Source organism: Zea mays, chromosome 6 (assembly GCF_902167145.1).
Source record: "Zea mays cultivar B73 chromosome 6, Zm-B73-REFERENCE-NAM-5.0, whole genome shotgun sequence".
In the NCBI taxonomy this organism is placed as follows: domain Eukaryota; kingdom Viridiplantae; phylum Streptophyta; class Magnoliopsida; order Poales; family Poaceae; genus Zea; species Zea mays.
In genome coordinates, this window is record NC_050101.1 from 80224727 (window position 1) to 80238120 (window position 13394).

The 13394-nt window shown below is 45.6% G+C and overlaps 1 protein-coding gene across 1 annotated transcript; it reads right to left on the minus strand.

Annotated features, from left to right (window-relative positions):
- Positions 1-4813: 4813 nt before the first annotated feature.
- Positions 4814-5655, minus strand: LOC103629468 (uncharacterized). The gene has a single exon (XM_008650581.3). The coding sequence runs from the start codon at positions 5543-5545 to the stop codon at positions 5075-5077; it is 471 nt and encodes a 156-aa protein (XP_008648803.1). The 5' UTR covers positions 5546-5655; the 3' UTR covers positions 4814-5074.
- Between the last annotated feature and the right edge of the window lie 7739 nt (positions 5656-13394).

Sequence of the window (13394 nt, forward strand, 5' to 3'; positions counted from 1 at the left end):
GGTATATATCAAATGTATTTAACACTTCAATCAGCATCATGTGCAAATGAAAACGCAACCCAGCCTTCATAAGACATTTAAAAACCACTACTTCATCTACTTCGGGAAGAGGAACGGTACTCTCTCCTCCAGTCCACACAATTGATATATCGTGAAAATATTTTCCCTTCATCCCTTCAATATGTCCTTGTTTAACACTGGACTTTCCAAAAACAACATGACTCAATCTCCATGGCCGATCTTTGGCATCCTCGTTACCACTTTCCACATCAAAGCTATCACTTTCGCTGGAATCCCTAGATAGCCCAGCCAACATCTCATTAGTGATTTTTTCAACGTTAGTCCTTTCCATTGCTTCATAAAAATCAGTAGGTGTGGGGTCTACAGTCTTCTTATCTTTGGCCATTTCGATGATGATCACAGCAAATGGCGAAGCTCAAAAAACAACTGCGCTCACAGAAGAAGGCTAAAATGGCAATCACAGCACAAAAAGCTAGATGGCACAAAAAATATTCATAGCGTAGGCCTCTATATGTATACTCAGAGCTCCACTGGTCGGTGGGTCCCACGATTCAGAACGATTCGCTATTCTAGCGAAGGGAAGGTTTTTTCGGACCTTCAGCTAAAGGCCTTCGTTCGTATCACAGTCTGAGTTTGTTACAAAGAAACAAATTAATAGTGCGAGGGGCTACTATTGGGGGTCTTCCTCTTCCGAAGGTCCTCAAAAACATGACTAACCATTTGCTTCTAGCATAATATTGATTATTACAGGGATCTTCGGTTCATGATGGAAGTTTTCTCCTCTGTCGAAGGTCTTCAAGATGAAGGTATAGCCCGAGAATGATAACAATGAACGCCGAAGTTATGGTCAAAGAGTAATAGCTTCGATTTAAAGCGTGACGAAGATGAAGCATAATGCCGAGCCAGGGAGGAAAAGACTAGCTAATCCCTATTGATTTAGGCTACAGTTATGAACAAGTATTAAGGTAATAAATGTATTTTTACCCGGACTATGTCCCATACCTATAAATAGGTGAACAGTACCATCGTACTGTTCACGCTGGATTGTAATTGCTCTCGCGTCAACACCTTCAAACAAGCCGAAGATACTAATGTTATATAAGTTCTGTCAATGTTCATATGCATATCATAAAATACATATATGAATGAATAAATGGATTACATATATTATCTCTATGGATTGTTTTTCTCACAAATGATGAAGGTGTGTCCTTCATGACCTTCGTCTGAAGATCATTATATCCAAAAGGAGATAATGCTTCGGAGGATGAAGGTCCTTAATCTTTAACAATTGTGTTGCCTTGTTCTTGATTCACAGCATTTGAGAATAAGTGAACAACATTCGCTTTATTGTTATCATTTATTTTTGTAAGACACTTCCACTATGTAATAATGTGTGTGACATTTATCTCTATACACTTGGCCATTATATGTGTTGTTCTTATTTGGCGCACATATGAGACGCACCCGACTTTATCCCTTAAATCCGGGTGTGACACCCTCTAGCCTGCGGAAGCCCCAAAGTGCAACCCCGAGGGTCCGGTCGACGCCAAGACGAAGCACTCTTGCGGTGGCTCTCTACGCTCGTAGCCCTCTCTTTTTCGCTCGATCTCACTTGCAACTCTGATCGCTACAACTTGATGGCGGCGCACGGAAGGGCGAGGTGATCGTCGTAGCCCCTGTTTTATGGATGGGCATGGCCCTACCGGCCCCCAGCTAGGAATCTAGGATGGCGCAACAACCCGCGCTGAGTCGTCCGGCCAAGAAGAGAAACAGTGGTCGGAGGAGGGCCCACGTGCTAGAGATAAATAGGACGGGCGCGCGCACATGAGTGGCCAACAAGCGGGCCCTATATGCCAGTGTCATGCTCGAGCGACATGCGGGGGTGAGTTGAGTGTGCCGAGCACGGGGCGCAATGGGCTGAGAGGAGGGAAGCCAGGCTGCACGGTGGAGAGTGAGAAAAAAGGAGAAGTGAGCCGAATTCAGTGGTTTTGGCCCCAAACCGGTTTCATTTCCTTTTCTTTTTTCTTTTCTATTTCCTATTAGGTTTTCCATTTTTCCATTCCAAATTTTACTTTGATTGAATTCAAACTTCAAATTTAAAGTCTTCAATTAAGTGCACAAACAAGGAACCTCCAGCATGATGCATATTTTTATATTTTTGTTTAATATGCATTTAGGAGAGAATCTGCCTCACATTTAAGACATTAATCATCCTAAATTCTCATTTTATTCCAAAAGAATTAATTAGTACATTATCACTATGCACTTATATATATAAGGGTTTATAGGGTCCCTTAGCCCCTAGTCTGGGATCTAATTGCTGCTTTCCATCAACGGACGAGCACTGGGCTGGGTGTCAAGTCCCTAAAAGTTACCTTCTTCTTAATCTTTATTTAACTTTTATGTTTCTCCTCCAAAAGAGCCTCGTATGACACTTTTTCTACAAATCAAGTTAGAGAGCAACCCAAAGCATTATATACATAGTAGAAGGTGTATGCAACATAGTTAAACACTCAAAACCTTGCATACTTAATTTTGTTCATCATTTTGCACCTTTTGGTCCGTTTGAGGTTGGGATTGGACTCCAAAGCCTCAAGTCAACTTGACTTGATTTCTAAGGTTGTCCATGAGCTCCAACACTCTGCAATGGTCACATAGAACATATCCAAACACAGGAGTGACCCAAACTAAAGTTTAGAGTGAACTTAGCTCTTTGGGTCGCTTCTAGGTTCTGGCTTTGATACTCCTCTTTCTAGTGACCATGTCCATCTCCTTGAGCTATGATCTTGAGCCTTATGAATTGAGCCATAAACCGTAGGAATACCTCAATGGTTCCAAGTCATGTCCTTATGTAGTGATCATCAATACACCATGACCTTTCTCAGCTTATCAACCTTGAATTTTGCAGAGCCTCTTATTCACCTTGGCTTTAGGTACTTCAGTCACCTTGACCTTGTCCCTTGTTCTAGTTCCTCGAAGATATCGTGCCTCCATCCTTGGCTCAATCCAGTTGACTACAAGTCATGCACATTGACTCTCACATAATCAATGTCCATTTTCACTTAGCTTGTGATGTCTATTATCCATAGGCATCTCAGCCTTTGGACCATCACACTTGATCTCCTATGTTGAACCCTATGAGCTTTGCAATAAGAACCTGTTAAACACTTAGAAACACATGTCAAACCTTTAATTAGGTTGTCATTCAAACCACCAAAACCCACAAGAGAGCTTTCATACGGACTGTAGGATATTTGCCACCCCATCATTTTTTCCTTACAATTCTAAAAAGATTAGGATATGACTCTATAAGAAGTATGCCTCTTAATCAAATGTTCTTCCAGAATCTAATGTGTTCCCCAATTTGCACATTAAAAGATCCATTGGCCAGAAAATCATCTATAGCTTTCAAATGGCTATACCATAAATAGGAGTCACCTTGTCGATGGTGCATTTGTGTTAGAGTTTTGTTGGAAAAATATTTGTTATTTAGAAGTCTTTGTTATACTCCATCTTTATTTATCAGTCCAAACAACCATTTACTTAGTAGGCATCTATTTTGAATGTCTAGATTGTTTACGCCTTATGCACGAAAATCATTGGATTTATAGAGAACATTCCGTTTAGTAAGATGATATTTATTTTTAGGCTCATCACATTGCCTAGTCCACCAAAAATATGATCGTTAGTAATATAGTTTCTAAAGGATTTTTCTAGGGACTTCAAAAAAGATAGCATGAACATGGTAATCTAGTTAATGCTGAATTAATCAAGAGCAACCTTCCTCCAACTAAAAGTAACTTCCCTTTCCAACTTATTAATTTTTTTTCTAGAACTTGTCTTTAATGTGGGCTCGATCTTTGTTTGATAATTTCTTATGATTCATAGTTACACCTATATACCTAAAAGGAAGGCCACCTACCTTAGCTTACAATTGAACAATTATGTATGCTCTTGTTCATAATCCATGGTTGGTGCACACCATATAGAACAACTCGCTTTTATAAAAAAATAGTTTTTTAAGCCCTGATAGTTGCTCAAAGGTATCGAGCACTAGTTTAATATCTTTGATCATGATCTAAAAACTGGATGGTGTCATCTGCATATTGGAGGATAGACAAACCATCTTCTAACAGGTGAGGGACAAGTCCATTGATTTCATTTCATTAAACTTAGCTCAAAAATATCAAGATTGCTAGTCTGCAACTAGGTTGAATAATAGGAGACAAAGGATTACTTTGCCGTAGTCCTTTCTTAGTTTGGAAGAAAGTTCCTATATCATCATTTACTCCCCTTACAATTTGATCAATCTATTTGCACCACTTCCGCAAAAAGGCCTTTCATTCTCAGAGTTCGTTAAAAGTACGATTTTACCAATTTCACCTTACCGTATTCTTTCTCAAAGTCTAGCCTTATGTACCCGATCTAACTTCTTGTGCATTTCATGCATAGTTTCATGTACAATGACCAACCCTTCCAAAATATTTCTTCCTTTCATAAAAGCCGATTAAGATGGTTGAATCACTTTTGAGCCACTACTTCTATATATGGTTAGTCAACACTTTTGTAAAAAAAAAAAAAATTGAAGCTGGCATTTAACTAACAAATGGGTCAAAATTATTGGATTTATATAGCTTAATTAAACATATTGTTGACAAATCTACGAATATATTTTTTTCGAACCTAAAAAGTCGTATCTAGGAATATATTTCATGATGACAAACCTATTAATCTTGTCTGACGCTACAAACGCTGATGCTTTTTTTGTATAAATCTGATTGAAGACACATGACAATTTGAATTCACTACTATTCTAGAATTGCACTCTCTTCGAGAGGGTACATATACGCGCATCAACAATGTACATACATATATGTACAAATTAATTTCAGGCAGATGTTACTAACTGCGAGCGCGGCGTGAGATTCTTGGAGGGTATTATTTTGCAGCGGCATGTACAAATAAAGGTACGGTGCAGTGTAACACAGTGGAGTATTTCGCAGGATGCATGTGGGGCCGGTGGTACCAGCTTGTCGGAGCTAGCTAGCTGCTAAGCGGCGTTGCCGAGGTCCTCGAAGCTCCAGTCCCGGCGCATGCCGACGCTGCGCCGGAGCCGCGGGCCCTGGATGAGCTGCGACACCTTCAGTTCATCCACCGTCGACTTGCACTTGCGCACCATCTTCTTCTTACCACCACTCCTGCTGCTGTCGTCGCTTTTTATAGCGGTGGCGGCGTCGTGGTCGTCCTTCTTGTCCTTGCCGCTGTTCTTGGGATTCCCATCCTCGTCCTCTTCGACGTCGCCGTCGTCATCGTCGACGGTCGCTAGCGTCCGCAGCGGCGCGTACCGCGGCTGCGCCAGGCCGTCGAGGGCCACGCCACGCTGCAGCGCCGTGCAGCAGGTGGCCGTCTGCGGCTGCGGTCCGTCGTAGGGGTCCGCGGCCGCCGCCGCGTCTCCGGCAACAACGACGGCCCCGCGGCGGGGCACTTGCAGGACGGTCAGGTGCGACGTTCGGTTGCTCATCCTGCTTGAACGATCCAATTGGATAATCAACAATCTCTTTGTTGTTTATTTGCTACTCTCTCTCCGATGTTTCGAATTGATCCAGATAGACGATGCATGCAGCCCGGGATCGTATTGTTAGTGGGGCATGATCGATAGATGTAAGCATCGATCAAGTAGAGGCCAGGCTAATTTCGGATGGGTTTCTTTTTCTGGCATCCCGCCAAAAGTGATAGCCCTTGAATAGACACCGCTTGAAATAGTTAGATGGACAATGCTTACAATTCAATACAGGTGATTATTTGTGCTACGCAAAACCCCTCATAGTAAATAGAGTTTGACTTTGACCCATTCAAAAACGTGCAATGGCTTTCGTGCTGCTGTCAAATTGTTTCTCTTAGGTTTCTTGTAAGAAGCTGTTTTAAAATATTCCTCTAAAATAGTAGTAGTTTTAGCTCTTGATTTATATGTCTATATACAAATTAATGAAGATGAATCTATTGTTAGATTAATGTGAGTTTAGTCCAAATTAATATTCAATAGTCAATGTTAATGGTTCACTTTAATGCTATGGTGTACTAATAATTTAGTACCATATAGAAGTCAAAGGGACAAATAAATCAACTTAAATAGGTGGATCATTGGTGTATCTATTGAGAAGTTAAGAAAATGATGGACTGCCACAAGTGCGTGCTACTTAAAAAGCATTGTTGGTGATGGGGTCCTCTGTTCTACAACCTCACATCTCTTCTCACTTCTCTCACAAAATAGTCAACCAAAACATATGAGCTCGCCAGTACCAACTCATCGAACACAACCTACAACCAGTTGAGCTCACCCTCACCTAACTAATCAGATCCATTTAGTGCTTGAGGCCAGGATGAGTGCCAAGACAATACTCCAGCAACCATAGTGGCTCCCTGCCTCCGCTTGTCATTTGTCACACCCGGTTTTAGAAGGCAAACCGAATGCGAACCATGTACGTGCCAGGATCAGCAATTCACGTACACAACAGTTACATAACATGGACATCATCACATAGTGCTCAAATAATATTAAAAAGGGAGATAATAGTCGATTACATCATAAGTCTGAGACATCCACATAGCCTTTACAATAAATCAAAGTGCGGAAAAGAAACGTAGATAAACGCGGCCTTCACAGGCAGCCGACTGGGGGTTGCCGCTAACCCACGCCTAGAACTCGTCGTAATCTTGGAACTCCTGGAAGTCTCCTTCCACGGCTTCATCTTCGCCTGAGCAGTGGTTGCAATGCTGACAACCTGGGGATGGAGGGGGGGTTGGTGTGTAGAGCAAGGGTGAGTACACAACAACATACTCAGCAAGTATCCTGTTTGGCTGTAGTGGACTAGCTTTATGTGGGAGTAAGTCAAGCAGTTGCTTTTAGTTGGTCAGATTATTATTACTAGTAGAGAAAGCCAAGTTTTAGGATTAACCCACGTTATTAACCCAAACGTACTCCTTTCCAAACGGAAAGAGTACCACTTACCATTACCAGAGTCAAAACCAAGAACCATCAATCTCATTGCCACCTGCAAACCGAACATCTCTGATCAAGTACCACTAATCACTGGAGCTCCCTTGGCCGCTCATAACCGCGAGCACGGCTGATATATCAGTATCATAACACTCTGCAGAGGTTGTACACTTTACCCATGAGCTGTGATTCCCTTTTTGCCTCGGGTTGTACGGACCCTTGAACACTCTCAAGGTGAGTAGGCAGGGTCTCACTACGTAGCCTTTACAAAGATTCCCCGGGGCTGTAGCCGCCCGTTATGTTTCCTAAATGCACCGCACTCCCCAAGGGGGCGAACCCAAGCTTGGCAGAGCGAGCCGCATACATCGAGCCCCATTGATGGCACGACGGCTAAGCGAACTACTCCCTGGTTCCTCTAATTATTCAGCTAAGGGCACCCCATTCCACCCTCATGGTTGCACTGTTTTCCCGGGCGGTCATCCAACGAACAGGTCCTTACGGAGAGGCACTCGAGAAACCGCTCGAGCCCCCTTGAAGGTCGCAAGTATAACATCATAATAAAAGAGGGGAAAACAGTGTATCATTGATAATTCTCATCATGTTCATTGATTAGAGTTGAGCAATAGCATAAGACTAAGCAATAATGATCCAACCCAAATAGGTAAACAAGGACATGGATAACAAAAAGCTAGTCAATCCTTAGGTATCAATGAGTAATGCGGGAGGTGAATTAAAGTATGTATAGGACAGAGATAGGTCAAGGGACACTTGCCTCCACCAACTAATTGCTGCTCAAGGGCTTCTCCTGCGAGTTCTTCGGACTCCTCAACCGGATCATTCTCTATGCGAGCGCAAACATACATACATCCATCCATTCGAATTAGGAAACAAACAGTACACCATACAAGAGAACAAATAGATTAAATATGCACAGAGTATGACATACGATATTGCATTGGCCATGGTTAGAAAGAGACGGGGGAAGGTCTCGCAGGGGTTAAAGTTTATACTCGAGGTGTATTACGGGTAGACGCATAACTAATCGTTATGTGTTCTAGTTCCACTTAGCTCTAACAAAAAGGATTAGTCACATGCACTAATAGGATCATAACCATTTTCAGTTGATCAACATTAAATAAGGTGGATGATTAACTACATGAATTACCTAAAGTGACCAATTTCCAAACTGAGTTTCCATTCATTAATTAAATAACACGATCACTACGCATGGAATACACACGGGGGGGGGGGGGTAGACGGGCACGTCTAGGGGGTAGACAAGCGCGTCAAGGGCACGGCGAGCCGTGCCAAAGCACTGTGCGCACCACGCGAGCACGCACACGCACGGCCGCGCTAACGCGTCGCAAATGGGTCACGCACACGCTGGGGCCGAGCTGCGCACGCGCTACGTTGCGCGCTGCGGGCGACAACGGGGCCATGCCGAGGCCAACCGCGCGGGGCCGCGCACTGGCCGAGCTCAAGGCAGCGCGCCATGGGCACGCTGGGCCGAGCTCAAGGCCGCGCCGGGCCAGCATGCCGCGGTCGCACCGGGCAGGGGCGGGGCACGCCAAGGCGGGCGGGGCCGAGCCGCCATGGCCGGCGAACCGGGTCGGGCCACGGCCGGGCGAGCCGCGCGGGGAGGGCGCCGCGCCGGGCGGGGGAAGGGGAGCGCGCCGAAGGGGGGGCAGCGCCGAGGGGCACTGGGCCGGGGCGCCATGGCCGGGCCACGGCCGCGCGCCGGCGAGCCAGAGCCACGCCGCGCCATGGCCGGAAGGGGCGCACGCGCGCGCGAGGGGGAGGCGCGTCGGGCGGGGCGGGCTGCCGGGGGCGGGCGGGGCCGGCAAGCGTCGAGGGCGGGGTGGGGCCGCACCGGGACCGGGGGCGGGCGGGGCCGGGGTCGCGCCGGGACACCGCAGGCGGGCGGGCGCGACCGCGCCACGGGGAGGGCGCCGGTGAGCGCTGGGGAAGGAGGGTGGAGGGGAGAGGAGAGAGGAGGGGGAGGGGCTTACCGCGCGGGGGCGAGCACCGGCGGCGGCGGTTCGGCGAGCGGGGCAGGGGAGCGGGGCGGGTCGGGCAGGGGAGGAGAGAGAGGGGTTTGGGGAGGAGAGCCTGACGGGTGGGACCCGCAGAGGGGGGGCGGTTTCCAACCGTCGTGCCGAGTGCGCGGCGTGGGGAGTGGGGGGGCTGGCTGGGCCGCGCTGGGCCGCCGCGGGGCCCACAGCGGGGAAAGGAGAGAGAGGGGGAGAAAGGCCGGCTGGGCCGGCTGGCCAGCTGGGCCGCGCGGGGGGGTAGCTGGGCCAAAAAGTGAGGAGAGGGGGGAAGAGGAAAAGAAAAAGGTTTTCCTTTTTCTAAAACCCATTTTCTAGATGAAAGCTTTCACAATTTCAATTAATCAAAATAAATGCATGGTTCGGCATGGTGCAGCAAACAAAATAAAGTATTTTAGGGTTTTGCTTTACACGAGATCTCAAGCCGAATCCTGCTATAACTTTGGAAAAGATCAAGGCTTAGCGAGGGGAAAAGGAAAAAAAAGAAAGGGTAACGCCCAAATTTTGGCGAGTGAAGAAAAGGAAAAAAAAATCAACTCCAAAATTCGGGGCGTTACAAACCTATCCCCCTTAAAAGATTCTCGCCCTCGAGATTCAGGGTTGGCTAGCAAAGAGCTCAGGGTATTTGGCCATCAGATCATCTTCGCGCTCCCAGGTTGCTTCTTCCTCAGAGTGGTGATTTCATCTGACTTTGCACATTCTGATGGTCTTCCTTCGGGTGACTCTGTCTGCGGTCTCAAGGATTTATGTTGGCTTCTCAATGTAGGTCAAGTCCTCCTGGACTTCAAGACCTTCAACTGGCAACTGCTCTTCTGGCACACGTAGACACTTCTTCAACTGAGACACGTGAAAGATATTATGCACTGCGGACAAATTCTCTAGCAGACTGATCTGGTAGGCCACTTCTCCACGCCTTGCGAGAATCTGATACGGACCAATGTAGCGGGGTGCTAGCTTGCCTTTGACCCCGAATCTTCTAACTCCTCTGATCGGTGACACTTTCAGATAGCGAAGTCTCCAACTTCGAAACTCAGCTCTCTTCTTCTTGTATCTGCATAGCTTCGCTGCCTTGATTGCGCTATCTTCATATTCTCTCGAACCATCTTGATGTTCTCTTCAGCTTCAAGCAGAATGTCTGGCCCAAACACTTGCTTTTCTCCAGGCTGATCCCATTGCAATGGAGTTCTACAACTCCTTCCATAAAGCGCCTGAAATGGGGACATCTTCAAGCTGGCCTGGTAACTGTTGTTATAGGAGAACTCTACATAAGGCAACTTCTTGTCCCATTCGGACTGGTCTTGCAACGCACAGGCTCTCAACATGTCTTCAAGGATTTGATTGGTCCTTTTGGTCTGGCCATCTATCTGCGGATGATAGGCTGAACTGAAATTCAGATGTGTACCCAAGGCTTCATGCAACTGCTGCCAGAAATGAGAGGTGAATTGCATTCCTCTGTCTGACACTATCTTCTTTGGCACACCATGAAGACAAACGATCCGAGACATGTACATCTCTGCCAACACTGCATTGCTGTAGTTGGTCTTGACAGGTATGAAGTGGGCTGACTTGGTTAAGCGGTCCACTACTACCCAAATGGAATCATAGCCAGCTCGAGTGCGAGGCAATCCGACTATGAAATCCATACCGATTTCATCCCATTTCCACTGAGGAATTTGCAATGGTTGCAACAATCCAGCTAGTTTCTGGTGCTCTGCCTTGATCCTTCGACAACTATCACACATAGCCACATGCTCTGCGATTTCCCTCTTTATTCCGTACCACCAGAATTTCTTCTTCAGATCCTGGTACATCTTCTCACTTCCAGGGTGAATCGAATAAGCTGTCTCATGAGCTTCCTTGAGAATCAACCTCCGAATAGATTGGACATTGGGAACACACAAGCGGTCTTTGAACCATATCACACCTTCTGCATCTTCCCGAAAATCTTTGCCTCTACCGTCTAGAATCAGTCGCCGGACCTCACTGATCTTCTCATCATTCTTCTGTGCTTCTTTGAATTCCCGCTCCAGGGTAGGTTCCAACTCAATTGTGACTCCTCGTGTGTTGTTCAGAAATCCGAGACTCAACCTGTCAAACTCTTTGGCCAACTCATAAGACATCGAACGAGCGACCATCAGATTGACTTGACTCTTCCTGCTCAAGGCATCTGCCACTACGTTCGCTTTGCCTGGATGGTAGTGAATCTCCAACTCATAGTCTTTGATCAGCTCTAACCATCTTCGTTGCCTCATATTCAGCTATGACTGAGTGAATATGTACTTCAGACTCTTGTGGTCTGTGTAAACATCACATTTCTGTCCATACAGATAGTGCCTCCATGTCTTCAATGTGTGAACCACTGCTGCCAACTCTAGGTCATGGATTGGGTAATTCTTCTCATGAGCCTTCAGCTGTCGGGACGAGTAAGCCACAACTCTTCCCTCTTGCATCAACACACACCCCAAACCCGTGTAACAAGCATCGCAATACACCGAAAAGGGCTTGTGCACATCAGGCAAGACTAAGACAGGCGCTGTAGTTAACTTCTATTTCAGCGCTTCAAAGGCCTCTTGACATTTTTGGGTCCACTTGAACTCAACCTTGTTGCCTAGCAAAGCTGTCGTTGGTTTCGCAACCTTTGAAAACCCTTCAATGAATCGCCGATAATATCCGGCCATTCCAATGAAGCTCTCGATTCCTCGAGCATCTGTTGGCGCCTTCCAGTTCAGAATGTCTGTCACTTTCTTCGGATCCACAGCCAATCCTTGTTTGTTGGTTATGTGACCCAAGAACAGAAATTCACTGATACAGAACTCACACTTGCTCAACTTTGCATATAGCTGGTGCTCTCGCAATCTCTGCAATACCATCCTCAAATGATCTGCATGCTCTTCTTCGCTTTGAGAGTATATCGGAATGTCATCAATAAATACCACCACAAACTTATCAAGATTGTTGGTGACTTGTTCTCAAATGCTATGAATCAAGAACAAGGCAACATAAAATGTTAAATATCAAAAGCCCTTCGTCCTCTTAATCGTTATTTCCCTTCAGATATAATGATTATGAGAGCGAAGGTCATGAAAGACGTACCTTCATAATTATAGTAAAGAATGAAGAATATTCAAACAAAATACAGAAGGTAACACGATTTCTGTAAACATTATTATTATTGATATACTACTATTTATATTACTTATGTAGACAAAAATAAATTACAAATGTACCTTCGTCTTGAAGGAGAGAAAATACAAATGTGGTGCAAAAGTGAATGCCAAGTCAGCGTGAACAGTACGGGGATACTGTTCACCTATTTATAGGCACGGGTCGCAGCCCATGCAAAATTACATTAATGCCCTTTACGTTTATCAATAACTCTATGATAATTCTTCGAGGTCTAATCTGGTTTTTCATCTTTAAGTCGGTTTCCTTTTCCGCCGTTCTCCCGAAGCTCTTCTACACACAGCTTCGGCTCTGCGCCAACCTTTGTGTTCCTTGTGCTTCTTCATACTATGGCTCTGATCCGACTCCGAAGATACCTGTTAATGTACTTTACTCCAGAAACATTGTTAAATCATGTTTTTGAGGACCTTCGGAAGCCGAAGGCCCCCAACAGTAGCCCCTCGCAATATTAATTTGTTAGAATGATAAATTCAGATTGCGAAATGGACGAAGGCTATGAGCCGAAGGTCCGAAAAAACACCTTCCTCTTGCTAGAATAGCAACAGTCATTGGCAAATGGGACCCTCCAGTCTCCGACATAATGGGTTTATAAATAGGGGCTCGCCACAATTTATTTGGCACGCTCTCCTGCCATCTGTTTTGCCTGCTCAAAAAGCTTTCTGCCCACAAATATTTGGTTTTCTCCTTAGTTTTAAGCTTTGGAAACGAGAGGCAAGAATTCCGAAGAGATGTCTGAGGAGAAGAAGGTTGCTGCCGAAATGAAGCTGAGCCTTTCTGAAGAGATGCATCTGGGTTTTCTTGAGTCAATAGCGAAGACGAATACGGAGAAGATTACAAAGGAGATTTTAGAAGGTTTATCTGAAGATACTGGTGATAGTGATAGTTATGACGCAGATAGTGGGGGTGAAGATTCCGAAGATCGGCCATGGCGACCAAGCCATTCAGTCTTCGGGAAATCAACTATCGGGCAAAGTCACCTTGAAAACATGAGGGGGAGATATTTTCGGGATATGTCTATTGTAAGAGCAGATGCCGGAGAAAAAACTGTGCCGACTCCCGGAGATGATGAAGTCGTTATCTTCCGAAGCTTTTTAAAAGCTGGGCTACGATTCCCTATAAGCAGATTTGTGGTGGAAGTTCTG

What these genes read in the sequence shown, in the direction of transcription:
- LOC103629468 (XM_008650581.3), bottom strand. Translation starts at nt 5,545, where the DNA reads ATGAGCAACCGAACGTCGCACCTGACCGTCCTGCAAGTGCCCCGCCGC.